The sequence below is a fragment of the Salmo salar genome, chromosome 12, assembly GCF_965601325.2.
Source record: "Salmo salar chromosome 12, fSalSal1, whole genome shotgun sequence".
NCBI classification, from domain to species: domain Eukaryota; kingdom Metazoa; phylum Chordata; class Actinopteri; order Salmoniformes; family Salmonidae; genus Salmo; species Salmo salar.
In genome coordinates this window covers 39,990,781-40,011,104 of record NC_138302.1, presented here as the reverse complement: position 1 = coordinate 40,011,104, position 20,324 = coordinate 39,990,781, and the positions used below count along the sequence as shown (strand labels likewise).

Genomic DNA, 20,324 nt, shown 5'->3' with positions numbered 1-20,324 from the left:
TACTCTGGGCACGTCAGTCATCCAAGCTACTCAATACTGCCACCATCCATAAGAAGTTAAGACATTTTTTTACTGTTAAAAATATAATTCCACTTTGACATTATGGGGTTTCATGTGTAGATCAGTGACAAAAAATATATAAATTGAATGAATTTTAAATTTGGGATGTAACAACAAAATGTGGAAAAATTCAAAGGGTGTGAATACTTTCTGAAGGCACTGTATCATAGAAAGCAAGTACTTATTCCATTTGAAAATGTCAATGGATGCATTTGCTCCATTGTTTGCCTTTTTATTTGGAGTCCCACTTTATAATCTCCCGCTCTTTATGCACATTTGGTGATTTTCCATTGAGCTTGCTTTTTTGTCCAGGACTAGGCTTAATCTATGTCCGGGAAACTGGTCCATACAGTATGGGATTAATCAGGTCATTCTTTGTTATAAAGATTCAGCCCAGACAACCGTCTGCTAGCAGTGGGCTCTGTGGACAACGCGGTGGACTTCTACGACCTTACTCTGGGTCCTTCACTCAACCGTATTGGCTACTGCAAGGACATTGCTGGCTTTGTCGTCCAGATGGACTTTTCGGCTGACAGCAAGTACATCGAGGTAAGACTGGATAATATTTTCATGCTTAAATCTTTGTAGAGGAAAAATACAGACTTAGTTGATGAAATGGAAAGAGCACTCCTCAATCAATGTTTCTGTGCACTGGGACCCCTCACATTAGTTGTTATAAACTGAGAGGTGGCTCTTGGCAAATTACTATTTGTAGTCTGTTCAACCTTTCTTTCCTATCATCTGAGATTCCTAAAGATTGGAAAGCGGCCATGGTCATCCCCCTCTTCAAAGGGAGAGACACTCTAGACCCAAACTGTTACAGACCTATATCCATCCTGCCCTGCCTTTCTAAAGTCTTCGAAAGCCAAGTGAACAAACAGATCACCGACCATCTCAAATCCCACCGTACCTTCTCCACTATGCAATCTGGTTTCCGAGCTGGTCACGGGTGTACCTCAGCCACGCTCAAGGTCCTAAATGATATCATAACCACCATCGATAAAAAACAGTACTGTGCAGCCGTCTTCATCGACCTGGCCAAGGCTTTTGACTCTGTCAATCACCGTATTCTTATCGGCAGACTCAACAGCCTTGGTTTCTCTAATGACTGCCTCGCCTGGTTCCCTAACTACTTCTCAGAGTTCAGTGTGTCAAATCGGAGGAGCTGTTTTCCGGACTTCTGGTAGTCTCTATGGGGGTGTCACAGGGTTCAATTCTCGGGCCAACTCTTTTCTCTGTATATATCAAAGATGTGGCTCTTGCTGCGGGTGATTCTTTGATCCACCTCTACACAGACGACACCATACTGTATACATCTGGCCCTTCTTTGGACACTGTGTTAACAAACCTCCAAACAAGCTTCGATGCCATACAACACTCCTTCCGTGACCTCCAACTGCTCTTAAAATGCTAGTAAAACTAAATGCATACTCTTCAACCGATCGCTGCCCACACCCGCCCTTCCGACTAGCATCACTACTCTGGACGGTTCTGACTTAGGTATTTATAGTTGTCCACATATTCTAGGTGTCTGGCTAGACTAAACTCTCCTTCAAGACTCACATTAAGCATCTAGAATCGGCTTCCTACTTCACAACAAAGCCTCCTTCACTCATGCTGCTAAACATACCCTTGTAAAACGGACTATCCTGCCTATCCTTGACTTCGGCAATGTAATTGACAAAATAGCCTCCAACACTCTACTCAGCAAATTGGATGCAGTCTATCACAGTGCCATCCGTTTTGTCACCAAAGCCCCATATACTACCCACCATTGCGGGTAGTATGCTCTCGTTGGCTGGTCCTCACTACATATTCGCCGCCAAACCCACTGGCTCCAGGTCATCTATAAGTCTTTGCTAGCATAGCAACACCCACCCGTAGCACGTGCTCCAGCAGGTATATTTCACTGGTCATCCCCAAAGCCAACACCCCCTTTGGCCGCCTTTCCTTCCAGTTCTCTGCTGTCAATGACTGGAACGAATTAAAAAAAAATCACTGAAGTTGGAGACTTATATCTCCCTCACTAACTTCAAGCATCGGCTGTTAGAGCAGCTTACCGATCGCTGCAGCTGTACACACCCCATCTATAAATAGCCCATCCAACCTACTACCTACCTCATCCCCATATTTGTTTTTTCTGCTCTTTTGCACACCAGTATTTCTACTTGCACATCCTCATCTGCACATCTGTCACTCCACTGTTAATTGCTAAATTGTAATTACTTCGCCACTATGGCCTATTTATTGCCTTACCTCCTTACTACATTTGCACACACTGTATACAGATGTTCTATTGTGTTATTGACTGTACGTTTGTTTATCCCATGTGTAACTCTGAGTGGTTGTTTTTGTTGCACTGCTTTGCTTCATCTTGGCCAGGTCGCAGTTGTAATTGAGAACTTGTTCTCAACTGGCCTACCTGGTTAAATAAAGGTGAAATAAAAAATAAAATGAAACATGTACAGTGCCTTTGGAAAGTATTCAGAACCCTTGACTTTTTCCACATTTAGTTACGTTACAGCCTTATTCTAATTATTATTTTTTTTTTTTAATCGTCAGCAATCTACACCCAATACCCCAAAATGACAAAGCGAAAAAGGTTTAGAAATTATGCAAATCTATTTACAAATAAAAAAATGATACTTTACATAAGTATTCAGACCCTTTGCTATAAGACTCAAAATTGAGCTCAGTTGCATCCTGTTTCCATTGATCATCCTTGAGATGTTTCTACAACTTCATTGGAGTCCACCTGTGCTAAATTCAATTGATTGGACATGATTTGGAAAGGCACACACCTGTCTATATAATGTCCCACAGTTGACAGTGCATATCAGAGTGAAAGCCAAGCCATGAGATCGAAGGAATTGTCTGTAGAGCTCTGAGACATTATTGTGTTGAGGCACAGATCTGGGGAAGGGTACCACATTTTTATTTTTAACCTTATTTTACCAGGTAAGTTGCCTGGTAGTTACATTCTTGTCCCATCGCAGCAACTCCCCTACGGACTCGGGACAGACGAAGGTGGAGAGCCATGCGTCCTCCGAAACACTACCCTGTCAAGCCGCACTGCTTCTTGACACACTGCTCGCTTAACCTGGAAGCCAGCTGCAAGTCCGATTGTGGGCGCCCGGCCTGCCACAAGGAGTCGCTAGAGCGCAATGGGACAAGGAAATCCCAGCCGGTCAAACCCTCCCCTAACCCGGAAGACGCTAGGCCAATTGTGCGCCGCCTCGTGGGTCTCCCGGTCACGGCCGCTGTGCCACTCGGGAGGCCCCAGGTCCCCAAGTTTGGAACCACTAAGACTCTTCCTAGAGCTGGCTGCCTGGCCAAACTGAGCAATCAGGAGAAGAGCCTTGGTCAGAGAGGTGACCAAGAACCCAATGGTCAATCTGACAGAGCTCCAGTTCCTCTGTGGAGATGGGACAACCTTCCAGAAGGACAACCATCTCTGCAGCACTCCACCAACCAGGCCTTTATGGTAGTGGCCAGATGTAAGCCAATCCTCAGTAAAATGCACATGACAGCCCGCTTGGAGTTTGCCAAAAGTCACCTAAAGGACTCGGACTGTGAAACAAGATTCTCTGGTCTGATGAAACCAAGATTGAATTTTTTTGACCTGAATGCCAAGCGTCACATCTGGAGGAACCCTGGCACCATCCCTACTGTGAAGCATGGTGGTGGCAGCATCCTGCTATGGGGATGTTTTTCAGCTGCAGGAACGGGGAGACTAGTCAGGATTGAGGCAAAGATGAACAGAGCAAAGTACAGAGAGATCTTTGATGAAAACCTGCCAGAGTGATCAGGACCTCAGACCTGATCACGACCCTAAGCACACAGCCAAGACAGCGCAGCAGTGGCCCAGCCAGAGCCCGGACTTCAACCTGATTAAACATCTCTGGAGAGACCTGAAAATATTTGTGCAGCGACACTCCCTATCCAACCTGACAGAGCTTGAGAGGATCTGCAGAGAAGAATGGGAGAAACTCTCCAAACACAGGTGTGCCAAGCTTGTAGCATCATACCCAAGAAGACTCGAGGCTGGAATCGCTGCCAAAGGTGCTTCAACAAAGTACTCAGTAAAGGGTCTCAATTTTATATATTTTTTTATAACTTGGCAAAAATTTTAAAAACCTGTTTTTGCTTTGTCATTTATGAGGTATTGTGTGTAGATTGATGGAAAAAAACAAGTTAATCAATTTTAGAATAAGGCTGTAACGTAACAAAATCTGGGGAAAAAATCAGGGAGTCTGTACCCTTTCAGAATGCACTGTACCTAGCATGTGGTAATAAATGTTTAACTCACCTGAAAAGTTAAGTTATCCATTCAACAGCTTTATTATGTTATCTGGCAAGTTATTAAAGAGGCAATCTGTGTTTCAAACAACAATAAAGCAGTAACCCGCCACTTTCTTAGTAAACAGCGGAAGGATGGGGCTTGAGAAATGTAACCACTCTCAAATTCATAGACGGAGCTATGGATGCAAGGATGGGCCATCTAGGAGATCAAAACGATAGCTAAAGCCTTTACTGTGTTTCATTACAATTACATTGTTTACCAACAGTGGAGTGAAACAAGCTTATATTTTGGGTTGTGTTGGAGTAAGACTGTTGAACTAAGCTCATGAGACATTTATATTCTTCAAGAATCAATGGCTGGACATCATTCATTTTTAAGTCCCAAAATGGATGTGTCAATTCCAGATTGCCCCTTTTAACTGGTTTAATTTCATTATTAATGAAAAAGTTATATTACTGAAAGTTATTACATTAACCTGTGTTATTACGTTATCCATTGTTACAACCCCTCTTCATCTCACCGTAGCAGAATTGCGTGGGATGTCATTACAGGTATCCACAGGTACGTACAGTCGGCAGGTCCATGAGGTTCCATCAGGAAAGATGGTAGCTGAGCAATCTGTTATTGAAAGGATCACTTGGGCCACCTGGACAAGGTAAGACGCTTCAAGAACTAAAACAGGTATATTACAGTTGTAATCTGTTCATATTTATGTTCTAAAACAGCTTGCACAGAACGTTCCTGTAACATTCCCTAAAGGTTCTCATTTGGTGATTTGAAAAATTACTTTTCCACAATGTTCAGGGAACTAAAAATGTGTTCTTCAGACTGGCGCCAGGATACAATGACTACGGGGCAGTTGAAATCGGCGTTGGGGCACCATTTTTTTAGGTCCTTGCATTGAAATGATTGAATTCTGCTTATATCACGCTATACAACAATAAAATTCAGTTCAAATGCTTTTGACCAAGAAGTGACAGGTTGGTGCGAAAATCTCTTCGGCGCTTTATCAGCACCATGTACAGCACCCTACAAACTAAAGCAAGATTTGATTAAAAAAAAAAAAAATGCAACATTGTTTTCTTACCTTTTCTGAAGAGCCACAGTGTCCTTAAAAACAGCCTATAACTAATTACAAAAACACTTCATTGTGTTTCGAAATGTAGCATATGAAAAACTTTATAGCCTATTGTTTTTTACTTTCCTAAAACAATAATTGTCCACCTCATGGTTCAGCTGTCATAGATTTTAGCACTAAATACATCAGGGCATTGCATACATCGGGCCTATTGGCGAAAGTGTTAATATTGAAAAAGAGAATGGCCTCTCCGGTGGCACAGCGGTCTAAGGGGTTCGATCCCAGGCTAGGTCACAACCGGCCGTGACCGGGAGTCCCTTAGGGCGTTGCACAATTGGCCCAGCGTTGTCCGGGTTAGGGGAGGGTTTGGCCGGGGGGGGGCATTGCACAATTGGCCCAGCGTTGTCCGGGTTAGGGGAGGGTTTGGCCCGGGGGGGGGGGGGGGGCGTTGCACAATTGGCGGAGGGTTTGGCCAGGAGGGCGTTGCACAATTGGCCCAGCGTTTTCCGGGTTAGGGGAAGGTTTGGCCGGGGGGGGGCTTTACTTGGCTCATCGTGCTCTAGTGACTCCTTGTGGCAGGCCGGGTGCCTGCAGGCTGACTTCCGGTCATCAGCTGAATGGTATTTCCTCTGATACATGGGTGTAGCTGGCTTCCAGGTTAAGGGAGCGGGTGTTAAGAAGCACGGCTTGGGGGGGTCATGTTTCAGGGGACGCATGACTAGACCTTCGCCTCTCCCGAGCTTGTTGAGGAGTTGCAGCGAAGAGACAAGATCGTAATTGGATATCACGAAATTGGGGAGAAAAAAAGGGGTAAAAATTACACAAAGAGAATCAGAGGGAGTGGGGGAGGCGGCGGCATGCTACGACACCGACATTAATTTCTTATTCTTGTCTGCTATACAGATATAGGCTTACAGAAGGAGGCTAATTCGTACATTTTCTATTCAAATAAGCATTATATTGTTCGATTATAGCAGCAACTCTGGTAGGCCTAAAACATTAATCCACACCTCAGTTCAGCTGTCGGTCATTTAAAGAGCCTGTGCTCACTGCCTTCGTACCATATGCCTGCAGTATATTAGGCTAATAGCCACACCAAACCTTCGCAAAAGTTTCTAAACTTTATAAGAGTAATATCAAAAGTAATTCAAGCCATTGTTTCTAGGGAAAGACAAGCAGGATATTATATTGCAGCAAACCCAACATTACAGTTGGAACTTAATTTGGCCAAAGAAAAGGGCTCAACAGAATGAAAAAAAACTACTTGTGAACTAGTTTAAATCTTCACAAAAGTTTTGAACAGGCTATATTTGTAACGGCTGTCGTAGAGAGGGTACCAAAGCGCAACGTGTTGAGTGCTCATGATGAAATGTATTTTAACTCAGAACACTAAAGACAAAATAACGGCCAACAGTTCTGTCATGCACAGAAGACTAAACAGAAGACAACTACCCACAAACACAGGTGGAAAAAAACCCTACTTAAGTATGATCTCCAATTAGAGACAACGAGCACAGTCCAAAAAACAACATAGAAATAGAAAAACTAGAACCTAAACATAGATATACAAAACATAGAAAAACACAAAACACCCCCTGTCACGCCCTGACCTACTCTACCATAGAAAATAACATCTTACTATGGTCAGGACGTGACAATATTGCAGCAATTACCAAGAAAGGCTAGTGTCTAACGTACCCAACAAATGACAGAAATAGGCTAATGATATTTATTTTATGACAGGCCTACATAAATCTTCAACTAAATACAGCGCACTCAATTAAATAGACAGATCAAACTTAATTTAACAAAATAAAACCAAACACATTTTGCATATAAAAAAAACTGGTTTGGATTAATAAATAGGCCTACAATAATAACAATGATATACAATAATGATAAAACGTTTATAAATACGAAAAAATGTATAAATTAATGTTCCAAAATTGCATCCTACCGGAATAGCGAGTCCACTACAATATTAAAACTCTTGTAGCAGGGCTCCAGACTAACAATTTCCCCTAGTTTTTCAACTGGTGGCACCAGCCCATGATTTGGTCGCACCAATTTATTTTCAGGCAAAACGCATTAGAAAAACTTAGTACGCTTATCATCTTATAAAGTAATACACAGTGATTTACAAAAAAAATTTAATAGACTGCTGAGATGGCATTGAAAAAATACGTTATTTCATAATTTTGTGATGTTTTGATTCAAAATATTTTAATGTGCAACCTAATCCAGTAATTGTCATGCATTTTGGGTAGACAATTATGCTTTTGATGTTATATTATTACTTTTAAAATAGTGTTCCTGAATTTTCATATTTTAGGGGGGTTCAGTAAAAATGAATTTGCATGCATCTTTATGTACTCAAATATCATAGCCTTATTTATTTGGGGCCAATTCACCACCTGAGTATGAAAACTCAAAACACATGAGCTTGATAACTAAACTCTAAAGATAATACCACTCATAGTAGCCATGTATTTATCTAACAGTACATTTAATGTCTCAATAAACTTTGCAGTTGTAGCCTACTGTCCAATGAGACCTATGGTCGCAGTCTGGAGCCCTGCTTTTGTAGGCTTTTCACTATAGGCATAATCTCTAAATGTTGTTTAATTTCAACGAAAAAGGCCTCCTTTCTCTCTCTCCTCAGCACCAGGGCATCCCCGGCCAACTTGGCTGGCTACAATTGTATTTATCGGCTTTTCATTTATTTTGTCGGCCAAAAAGACAGCATTTACCAGCTAACGGAAACCCTGCTCCCCAGTGGCTTTCTAAAGCCCGCCTACACACACTGCAGCGTGCTCTGTTCATTGTGCTGACACAGCGCAGCGGAGATACAGATTTTGCGGCAACCTGTCACTCAATCATTTGAAGTGTTTTGCTATTTTTATATGGGGACATCGAACTTAAACTGATGGGGCACAAATTTCAACTGAGGGGGTAAAGCCCCCTTTTGCCCCCTCGTGGAGCCGGGTATGGGTTTCTTGCTAGCTGCTTGACACTCTAAAATTGAAACTTTTCTACTGCTGTATTTTATTAGTCTGTCATCATGGACTGTTAACATTTAGCTGACCAGCGCACATGAGTTTTGGTTTTGGGTCTGATATGTATTATATAATGATTTGTGCCCAAAGTCATTATCAGTTAAGTACACTGATGATACACATTATTCCATTTGATGACTCAACTTCGATCATTATAATAAATATATAATGACAGTATTCAACATGTACAGACCACACCCAATATTATGCCATATATTTTTTTCAATTAACGTTACGTTTTTACAGTAAACAACCACTCTGCTTGCTTTCACAGTGTACTAGGAGATGAGGTGCTGGGGGTGTGGCCGCGAAATGCTGAAAAAGCTGACGTCAATTGTGCTTGCGTCTCTCATGCCGGCCTCAATGTAGTTACCGGGGATGACTTTGGCCTCGTCAAGCTATTTGACTTTCCATGCATAGAAAAATTTGTAAGCATTTTCCGCGTGACTACCAATGTACACCCATTTTATTGATATTATAAAATAAACCCCATAGTCTTAGACTTGAGAATGTGAATTTGTATATTTTCTGCAGTTGAATTACTAATTATTCTACTTATAATAATATAACTATTAAACATCTATCTTTTCATAGGCCAAACACAAGCGCTACTTCGGCCACTCGGCTCATGTGACAAATATTCGTTTCTCCTACGATGACAAATATGTGATCAGTGCAGGCGGCAATGACTGCAGGTAAGTAAAATAAAAAATAATTATATGTATGAAACCATTGTTCCCTGAGGGAGGGGAATGAGACAACTTTAAGTATGAGATATCCCACAGATGTCAGATGTAACAAAAAGTTTCCCAAGGGATATATAACGAGCAATGAGGACAGGGCTATACTAGTGGAACTATCTGGGTAGTGTTCAATAGGTACCAATTTTCTGTTGCAAAACTTCCCTAACGAACTCGACCCTGGTGTTATGTTCCATTCCCCTCCTTCAGGGAACCAATATTACACACTAAAATGGATGGCTTAACTATTTACGCCGATTGAACCGAATAAAAGGAATGTAATATAAAATTATGTGATTCAAAAATAATTATTACTAATATTACTTTTGTTTCTCGCACACAGTTTGTTTGTATGGAAATGCCTGTGATTAAGTGTCACCAATTCTCACTGGATCTCTTCAGATGCAAAGAAAGGATCCGGATGCCTCAATCTGAGCTGCTGCATGCCTGAAATGCTGCATTTACACATTTGTGAACTAATAATGACCTTGACCAATGCAAATTAGCTCTAACCTGGAATCAAGAAAACAACATTCTATTGTGATAGAACATACAGTTCTCTAAACGTTGACTGATTGATTGTCATCTGGTGGTACATGGCAATGTCTCAGGGGATACAGTACTTAATATGTTATGAATATAATTCAGTTTGTGAATTCCCGTATTACACTTGAAGTTTTGGGAATTATGAATTGTGATTGTGACAATTGATTTATTTGTTTGTGCAAATAAGTATACGGTATTGATAATGATAATAATTAGTGTAAACACTTTTTATTACAGAGACAAATCTCAGTGATACAGAGAAAGTTTCAGAAATGCGATGAGAATCTATTTCATCGACAGTGTGATATTTTGGAAATGAAAAATATAGGTTACAAGTATACTGTAAAACATATTAGGCGTATTCACTGAGAGTAATGTAAGGCACAACATTCAAGAGGACATATTTCAGAGGGTCAAATGGTGTTGTACCACCCTAATTTTTGTTCAACTTTTTTTCCCATGCTTAACACATGAAATGGCAAGAACCATGGTCAAGTCAATTTGTTATACAAACACGCTCTTCAGCCATTAATGCATGATGTTTAAGTGCCTTTAACAAATTATTCTCAAATGATCACTTGACATTTTTTATACAGTTCTGGTGCTATAGAACATGTAGTCATAGGGCTTTTATAAAGTTAGTCGTATTGATATGTTATGTATGTTTTTTTTCTTATTATTCTTGTACATTGACCAAAACCTATTATACTCTTACTTGCAGCTTTTCCTCTTAAAATATATCCAAATGCATGGAACTCAGGAGCCATACAAGGCATTAAAGGGGAACTTTAACTAAAAGTCATGACTTGACATTGTGCCCCCTAAAGATACCATTAAGTGGCCATTCCTGCCAATTAACATGTTCCTATATCCATGGTGAATTGTCCAAAATAACCATACCATTTTAAATAAACAGCATTTAATCCAACTATCATTTTTAGTTGAAATACCCTTTTTAGTACTGTGATAAAGTTTATTGTACAATTTTCAATGTGCACTTTGTTTTTGTTATTGTATCGACTTTGGCCGGGATTCAATATAAGGTGTGTTATAGAGCAACACACTCTTTAGCCGACATCGGCAGCGTTTACCATGAATGCGCTCTCCGCAAATGACTGGGACGTTGCCTTAAAAGATGCATTGTCGGCTGCACTGCTCTATAATGCGCATTGGATTGAATGCCATCCTTTATTTCCTAAGAATATGTTTAGTATGCAATATGCCAATCAGAAAAGCAGTCAGTGGGCCTCAATCTTCACATGGACAGAAATGTTGTGTATTTGCTGTTTAGAAAACTAATTTGTAAAACCCATGCTTATCAAACATGCATAAATACCTTAATCTATTTGAAGGGAGAATGTGAGTCAAGGACAAGCATCATTGAAAAACAGCAAGTGAATAATTTTTGGATTATGAGATGACAAGTTTATTTTATTAAATACATATTTGAATTATTACTGTCCAAATGCATACATGGTACTGTAAGTAGTTAGGAACTTAAATGTTGTCATTTATTTTGGTCTACTTAATAACGAGTTCTAGTTCTCTGAAAAGGCCATTGCGGAAAAAACACGTGTCCTAAAAACACATTTTCATGTGATCAGATGTGAAAATGTGATCATGTGACGTGTTCCAAAAACACAAATTTTCACATGAGAAATGTCACATATCTATCTACATGTGAAGTCGTGTTTTTCTGTAAGGGGGGTATTTGTGTGCACCAAAAAACTAACTGAGCGTAAAAATGTTTCTGGAAACTGTGAAATGTTCGTGAAACAATATACATTATTAGCCTAAACACAAATTTGTGCTGCACTCGATTGATAAATGAGACCCACTGTGTGAAAATGACTATGGGATCCAACCTTTTCTGCTTTTCTGCTTACCTTCATTTTTATGTCCATGCCATTCTTGCTGACATACACACTGGCCTGACACAACTTTGAGCTGTGTCGTGTTCATGAGGAAACACCGCTATGCAACGGAAAACAAACAATTGTTTTTTATTGGACCAGTGCAGGTAGTCCCTCCAAGTTTCAGTCGGCTTTCTTCAGTTTGTTGCTGAATGAACACAACCCTGATGTTCTTTTGGCCATAGAATTGATTAGAAAATGATTTGGCTATCAATGTGATATTGTCGTGCGTGTGTGTGTGTGTGTTTTAGATTGACTTTGGTACAGTTGTCTGCATTGTAGAGCATAGTTTTTGTAATATGTCCAGGTTATTCAATATTTAAATAGTAATGTAAAAAGCATGAATTTATTCAGACATTCCAAATCTATGTGGTGACCAGTAATACATTTATGACAAAAGTATGTTTTCAAAATGAAATAGAACAAGTAAGTGATGGGGGGTGTAGTGCGCCAAGAAGTCCCCCCAAAGTGGTTTATTTTCATAGAACTGCGCAACCAAATAGTCTGTTTTGTTTACACCTGTACAATGTCTACTGGCCATGGATACTTGCCATCATCTGAAGTTGCTACCCACCAGGCAGAATTTGATTGAGTCAACATAGTTTCTTCATTACTCAACCTACATCAACATGTCTAGTTGGTTAAATTTTCTAATTCATTCATTTGTTTTTGTCTCATTGAAACACACATTTATCTTGTACCAAAACCGTATGTTGAACAGACATGTTTGCCTGGCAGGTAGCTTTACTTGCCAACTGATTAACAATCATTCATCCAGTTTTGTCTAAGGGCTGGATTCAATCCATGTTGTGGAAGTATCACGGAAGATCTGCGTTAAAATGTAAAGGTAATTTCTGATTGAGCTGACATATGCAGCGCTTACCATGAATGCAGCCTCCACGTACACGGCAACATTGCCTTTAAATTTCAATCAAGCTATAACTCAGATCTTCTGCGTTACGGATTGAATCTAGCCCTAACTTGGTTTTGGAAACAGAAGGTCAAACAAACACGGGGGAGTGTTTGACAGGTGTTGCCACTTGTCATTCCATCACTGTAACTAGAGGCGTCATGCAGGCACCCCAAAATTCTGAGGGGCACAAAGTACGTGAGGATGGCTGGAGGGTGGAGAATTTGAGAAGTTGAAGAATGTTGTATTTTTCAAACACCTGAAACAGCTTTTTCCTGCAAACCAAAGCCATTATCATTATGCTTAATTCTTAATTGCATATCTAAGCATACCTCTTGAGTAGTCTGTATCCTCCTGACTGGTGGTTATTTTTTTTAAAGAAACTAAATATACTTCTCTGCATAAATCTGGGTAAAAGATTGAAAGAAATGTGAGTCTTATTCAGTACATTTAGAAATTGCTTGCTTTTCTAATGTCGACCAACCTTGCCAGGAGGCATGCCAGCTAAGATAGTTAGACAAGCTAGCTATTCTAACTTGATTGATAGCCCGAAATGGTTAGGTTCCCAATCTCATAACCATCTGGGCTAGCTAAAGCCAACTTCATAAAATTGCTAGGTGGCTGGTAGCATTACAGAGAAACAACAACTACAAAAAATAAACATTCTTTTGTATTATTTATATATATTTTTTTCAATCTGAGGGCATGACGCCTCTGAGTCTAACAAACTGTTATCTAAAACACATCCACTCCCAATTGACTGAATCAAGTATTCATCAAAGCCATGGTGATTATGTCAATGTATGTAAAAAAAAAAAACCAATGGTTTAAAAAGTGAATTAAATGAGGTACTGAGTGATTATCTTTGTCTTTCTATTCGTCTTTGTCTTCCAATTACTGTAATTGTCTACCCATATTATTTTTCAGACAGCTACATACAAAAGTCTTTCTAAGACTTCACCTTTTTAGGGTGAATGAAAATAAGTTACAATACAATTGCTGTTTAGTGTTATTACAACAGTCCTATGCCATTCTTTGTGAGACTGCTTAAAGGTCCTGTTAGCAGTTGATGTTATTCTTAAATAACACAGAACCCAAAGCAAATCAGGGAGAGAAAAATATATTTATTTGAGGACAAATTATAGATGTTATGCTGAGAAGTAGATGTTCAGTCTTCCCTGTCCTCAGTTTTTCTCCAAAGAACAAACCAACAGGATGTAATTTATAACCCCACCCCCCCCACCATAGCCTGTGGTTGACCAAACAGAAGTCCTTGCAGTACAACTGGGCCAATGGCCAAATAACAAGTATCCTGCTCCAGACTCAATGTACAGACCGATGACTGACATTCCACAGATCATAAACAGATGTTGAACTGAAAATCAACTATTTTCATTAATAATTCCCTATTGATCGTTAGTACTCTCTCATCTTCTTTTACTGTTTTGACCTCTCATCCTCTGCATTGTGTATTTATCTTCAAAATATTCTTGTAGTCCTGAACAGTCATTCTGAGCAGTGTTGCAGTAAAATAATCTCAAGCAAATTTGGTGATACACAAAGCCACATAAACAACATAAAAATTGCATCAATTATATAATTTTTTTGTATATATCTCCCATTAGGCATGCCTCTAATGATGTGGTTCATATCAGCACTGACAGATGTGTTGACTTGACAACGGCATCAGAGGTTTCCAAGTTGGTTGAAGACCTAGCTAGCCAGTATCTAGCTAACACCAGACACAGATGAAAGGGGAAACGTATAAGTAGCTTCGACATAGATGAATAGGTAAACATTAAATTATATTTGCCGACACCCTACAGTCAAATTTGGGCACCAGTAGAATTAATATCTAGCTATATAAACCACAACCCTTTACAAACACACCTTCTCCGATGTTGGTACTTATTTCATTTAGTTAAGATAAAAAAAAAAATTACATTTTTTTATTTCACCTTTATTTAACCAGGTAGAGGTAGTTGTTTGGGCTAAATTATAGATGGGCTATGTACAGGTGCAGTGATCTGTGAGCTGCTCTAACAGCTGGTGCTTAAAGCTAGTGAGGGAGCTAAGTGTTTCCAGTTTCAGAGATTTTTGTAGTTCGTTCCAGTCATTGGCAGCAGAGAACTGGAAGGAGAGACGACCAAAGGAGGACTTGGCTTTAGGGGTGACCAGAGAGATATACCTGCTGGAGCGCGTGCTACAGGTGGGTGCTGCTATGGTGACCAGTGAGCTGAGATAAGGGGGGACTTTACCTAGCAGGGTCTTGTAGATGACCTGGAGCCAGTGGGTTTGGCGACGAGTATGAAGCGAGGGCCAGCCAACAAGAGCGTACAGGTCGCAGTGGTGAGTAGTATATGGGGCTTTGGTGACAAAACGGATGGCACTGTGATAGACTGCATCCAGTTTATTGAGTAGGATATTGGAGGCTATTTTGTAAATTACATCGCCGAAGTCGAGGATCAGTAGGATGGTCAGTTTTACGAGGGTATGTTTGGCAGCATGAGTGAAGGATGCTTTGTTGCGAAATAGGAAGCCGATTCTAGATTTAACTTTGGATTGGAGATGTTTGATGTGAGTCTTGAAGGAGAGTTTACAGTCTAACCAGACACCTAGGTATTTGTAGTTGTCCACATATTCTAAGTCAGAACTGTCCTGAGTAGTGATGCTGGACAGGCGGGAAGGTGCAGGCAGCGATCGGTTGAAGAGCATGCATTTAGTTTTACTTGTATTTAAGAGCAGTTAGAGGCTACGGAAGGAGAGTTGTATGGCATTGAAGCTCGTCTGGAGGGTTGGTAACCTCTTGGGGCTAGGTGGGACGCTAGCGTGCCACCCGTGGTGCACTCCATCAACAGCAGGTGCATTTCAAGAGCGGCAAATTTGAATCCAAATAAATGTCAAAATTCAAATTTTTCAAAAATACAACTATGTTACACCATTTGAAAGATAAACATCTCCTTAATCTAACCACGTTTTACGATTTCAAAAAGGTTTTACGGCGAAAGCATAAATTTAGAGTATGTTAGGACAGTACATTTACAAGAGTTGTGTGTAATGTTTTGTCAAGTCAAAGACAGGGTCACCAAAACCATAAAACCAGCTAAAATGATACACTAACCTTTTACAATCTCCATCAGATGACACTCCTAGGACATTATGTTAGACAATGCATGCATTTTTAGTTCTATCAAGTTCATATTTATATACAAAAACAGCGTTTTACTATGGCATTGATGTTGAGGAAATCGTTTCCCTCCAATAACCGGCAGTCAAGTCAGCGTCAGAAATTAAATAATTAAAATTAGAAAACATTGTTAAAATATTATATTGTCATTTAAAGAATTATAGATTTACATCTTTTGAACGCAATCAACTTGCCAGATTTAAAAATAACCTTACTGGGAAATCACACTTTGCAATAATCTGAGCACTGTGCCCAGAAAAATACGCGTTGCGATACAGACTAGACGTCATGTTGGGGAGATCTAAAATCGAAAATACTATGTAAATAATCCATTACCTTTGATTCTCTTCATCAGATGTCACTTCCAGGTATCACAGGTCCATAACGAATGTAGTTTTGTTCAAAAAAGCTCATCATTTATGTCCAAAAATCTCCGTCTCGTTAGCACATGATGTAAGCCAGCCGGACTTCTCGTCATGAACGAGGGGAAAAAATATATTTCCGTTCGTTCAAACATGTCAAACGTTGTATAGCATAAATCATTAGGGCCTTTTTTAACCAGAACATGAATAATATTCAAGGTGGACGAATGCATAGCCTTTTATAACGTATTGGAACGAGGGTACCCAACATGAAGTAGCGCGCCAGGTGTCTAATGGGACATCACCGTTCCATGGCTCTTGTTCGGTCAGATCTCCCTCCAGAAGACTCAAAACACTTTGTAAAGGCTGGTGACATCTAGTGGAAGCAATAGGAAGTGCCAAAATATTCCTAAACCCCTGTGTTTTTCAATGGGATAGCTTTAAAGTCAATACAACACATCAGGTATCCACTTCCTGTCAGAAAATGTCTCAGGGTTTTGCCTGCCAAATGAGTTCTGTTATACTCACAGACACCATTCAAACAGTTTTGGAAACTTTAGAGTGTTTTCTATCCATATATAATAAGTATATGCATATTCTAGTTACTGGGTAGGATTAGTAACCAGATTAAATCGGGTACATTTTTTTTATCCAGACGTGCAAATGCTGCCCCCTAGACCCAACAGGTTAACACAGTGTCCAAAGAAGGGCCAGAAGTATACAGAATGGTGTCGTCTGCGTAGAGGTGGATCAGAGACTCACCAGCAGCAAGAGCGACATCATTGATGTATACAGAGAAAAGAGTTGGTCCAAGAATTGAACCCTGTGGCACCCCCATAGAGACTGCCAGAGGCCCGGACAACAGGCCATCCGATTTGACACATTGAACTCTATCAGAGTGTCACAGTATCCACAGAAAATGGTGCCCCTCCTCGGCCGGGCGGCGCTCGGCCGGGCAGCGCTCGGCGGTCGTCGTCGCCGGTCTTCTAGCTGCCACCGATCTACATTTTTACATTTTAGTCATTTAGCAGACGCTCTTATCCAGAGCGACTTACAGTAGTGAATGCATACATTTCATACATTTTAATTTTTTTTATTCTGTGCTGGCCCCCTGTGGGAATCAAACCCACAACCCTGGCGTTGCAAACACCATGCTCTACCAACTGAGCTACAGGGAATGTGTTCGGTGTTCGTTGTGTTTTGTCTGTTTAAGTCCGCACCTGTTTCCATTTCTGTAATTAGTAGGGGGGGTATTTAGTTTGTTCCTTGTGGTTTGTGTTTTGTGCGGGATTGTTTATTCGTCAGCGGGCAGGTCTGTGAACGTTTTGTGTTTTTTTGCACATTTTTCCCCAGTGGATTCTCGCTAGAGGAATGTTATATTTGCCGGGCTGCGCCCCGTGCGTATCTTTGTTTTCTCGGGGTTAACTGTGTTCCCGTGTGGTCTCTGGGCACACCCTATGCCCTTTTGTTACGCCGAGTGGTTTTTCGGTGAAATAAATATACCGTTCTACGGCACAACTGGACTACGTCTCCTGCATTTGACTCTGCCTTTTCCTCCTGCCTTACGGAATCGTGACAGAATCCCGCACCAAATAAAACATGGAGTCAGCAGGAGCGGAAGCACCGTCAGTGGCCGAACAGGTGTCACAGCACTCCAACCTCCTCCACCGCCTGGGCTCGGCGATGGACCAAGTGCTGGCCAGATTGGAGAACTGCGAGAGAGGGGTTTCAAATCACCAGACCAGCTCCGGTTCCTCAGCCGGCGCCTCTACAAACCCCACCTGAAGCGGGCGCGAGCGGCATCCGGATTACGCCACCGAGGGAGTTTGACGGGACAACTACGGATGTAAGGGGTTTTTACTACAGATTGAACTCTACCTGGCGACCGTTCGCCCCTCTCCCTCCGACGAAGAAAAGGTGAGCGCCCTCGTCTCTTGTCTTACGGGTAGAGCCCTGGAATGGGCCAACGCGGTTTGGGATGGCCCAGACTCGGCTCGGGGTGACTACCCAGAGTTCACCCGGAAGCCGGTATTCGATCATCCCCCGGAGGGCAGGGCGGTGGGTGAGCGATTGTAGACAGGGGACGAGGAGCGCTCAGGACTTCGCCCTGGAGTTCAGGACTCTCGCCGCGGGGTCGGGGTGGAATGAGCGGGCCCTGATGGATTCTTATCGCTGCAGTCTCCGAGAGGATGTCCGCCGGGAGCTGGCCTGCAGGGACCACGCCATCACACTGGACCAGCTGGTGGATTTATCCATCAGACTGGACAACCTGCTGGCTGCCCGGGGACGTTCCAGTCGGGGCCTGTTCGTTCCACCTCCCAGCCCTCCTGCTCCACAGCCCATGGAGATAGGAGGAGCTGCATCAAGGAGGACCGGGGGGAGGGGCCTCTCCTGCACCCACTGCGGGCGCAGAGGACACACTGCGGACCGGTGCTGGAGGGATCCCCCCGGGAGTTCGGATGGCAGGCAGAGCACTTCATCGACCCCCCAGGTGAGTCAGCACCAGCCACACCCAGAGCCCCCTGTCGACCATCTGTACATTTCAGTGTGTTTTCCTGATTTTCCCCTCACTTCCAGTATAAGGCACTAGTCGATTCAGGTGCAGCTGGGAGTTTTATGGACCGTGGGGTCGCTAAAAGGTTAGGGATTCCCCTGGTTCAGCTGGACCACCCCTTCCCTGTGCACGCCTTAGACAGTCGACCACTAGGGTCCGGCCAAGTGGGGGAGGCTACTGTGCCACTGGTTATGGCGACGTGGGGGGGTCATGTGGAACGTATCAGCCTCTTCCTCATTGACTCCCCGGCGTTTCCAGTGGTACTGGGTATCCCCTGGCTAGCCACTCACAACCCTCAGATTTCGTGGGGACAGAGGGCTCTTAAGGGGTGGTCGAGGGAGTGCTCAGGTAGATGTATAGGAGTTTCCATCGGTGCAACCACGGTGGAGAGTCCAGACCAAGTCTCTATTGTGCACATTCCCTCTGAATATGCCGATTTGGCTATCGCCTTCAGTAAGACGAAGGCGACCCAATTACCACCCCATCGACAGGGGGATTGTACGATAAACCTCCAGGCTGACGCGGTCCTTCCTAAAAGCCACGTGTATCCTCTGTCTCAGGAGGAGACAGTGGCTATGGAAACATGTCGCTGAGTCCTTGAGACAGGGATACAGTCGGCCAATCTAAATCCCCTGTCTCCTCGAGCTTCTTTTTTGTGAAGAAGAAGGAGGGAGGTCTGCGCCCGTGCATTGACTATAGAGGTCTAAATTCGATCACAGTGGGGTTCAGTTACCCGCTACCTCTCATTGCTACGGCGGTGGAGTCATTTCACGGGGCGTGCTTCTTCACCAAACTAGATCTCAGGAGTGCGTATAACCTGGTGCGTATCCGAGAGGGAGACGAGTGGAAAACCGCATTTAGTACCACATCTGGCCATTATGAGTACCTCGTCATGCCGTATGGGTTGAAAAATGCTCCCGCTGTCTTCCAATCCTTTGTGGACGAGGTTCTCAGAGACATGCTCGGACAGGGTGTGGTGGTGTACATCGATGACATTCTGATCTACTCCTCCACACGCGCCGTGCATGTGGCTCTGGTGCGCAAAGTGCTTGGGCGGCTGCTGGAGCATAACCTATACGTCAAGGCTGAGAAATGTGAGTTCTCCAAACGAGCCGTCTCTTTCCTGGGATATCGCATTTCCACCACAGGGGTGGTGATGGAATGTGATCGCGTTACGGCCGTGCGTAATTGGCCGACCCCTACCACGGTGAAGGAGGTGCAGCGGTTCTTGGGGTTCGCCAATTATTACCAGAGGTTTATCCGGGGTTTTGGTCAGGTGGCAGCTCCCATTACCTCACTGATGAAGGGGGGTCCGGTGCGACTGCGTTGGTCGGCAGAGGCGGACAGAGCCTTCCGTCGTCTGAAGGTTCTGTTTACCGACGCTCCGGTGCTGGTGCATCCGGATCCCTCTTTGCCATTCATAGTAGAGGTGGACGCGTCCGAGGCTGGGGTCGGAGCAGTGCTGTCGCAGCGCTCGGGCGCTCCTCCGAAGCTCCGCCCCTGTGCATTCTTTTCTAAGAAGCTGAGTCCGGCGGAGCGCAACTATGACGTGGGGGACAGGGAGTTGTTGGCCGTGGTCAAAGCTTTAACAGTGTGGAGACATTGGCTTGAGGGG

The 20,324-nt window shown here is 42.7% G+C and overlaps 1 protein-coding gene across 2 annotated transcripts in view; it reads left to right on the top strand.

The window, feature by feature from the left end:
• The window catches only part of eml6 (EMAP like 6), a 73,062-nt gene extending 59,596 nt beyond the window's left edge, over positions 1-13,466 (top strand). For both annotated transcript variants that reach the window (XM_045691320.2, XM_045691319.2), the window contains 5 exons: positions 447-609; positions 4,915-5,018; positions 8,772-8,925; positions 9,092-9,192; positions 9,581-13,466. In XM_045691320.2, the coding sequence (XP_045547276.1) occupies positions 447-609; positions 4,915-5,018; positions 8,772-8,925; positions 9,092-9,192; positions 9,581-9,605 (547 nt within the window). In that variant the 3' untranslated portion in view covers positions 9,606-13,466. The remainder of the gene's footprint in view (positions 1-446; positions 610-4,914; positions 5,019-8,771; positions 8,926-9,091; positions 9,193-9,580) is intronic.
• The last annotated feature ends 6,858 nt before the right edge of the window (positions 13,467-20,324 follow it).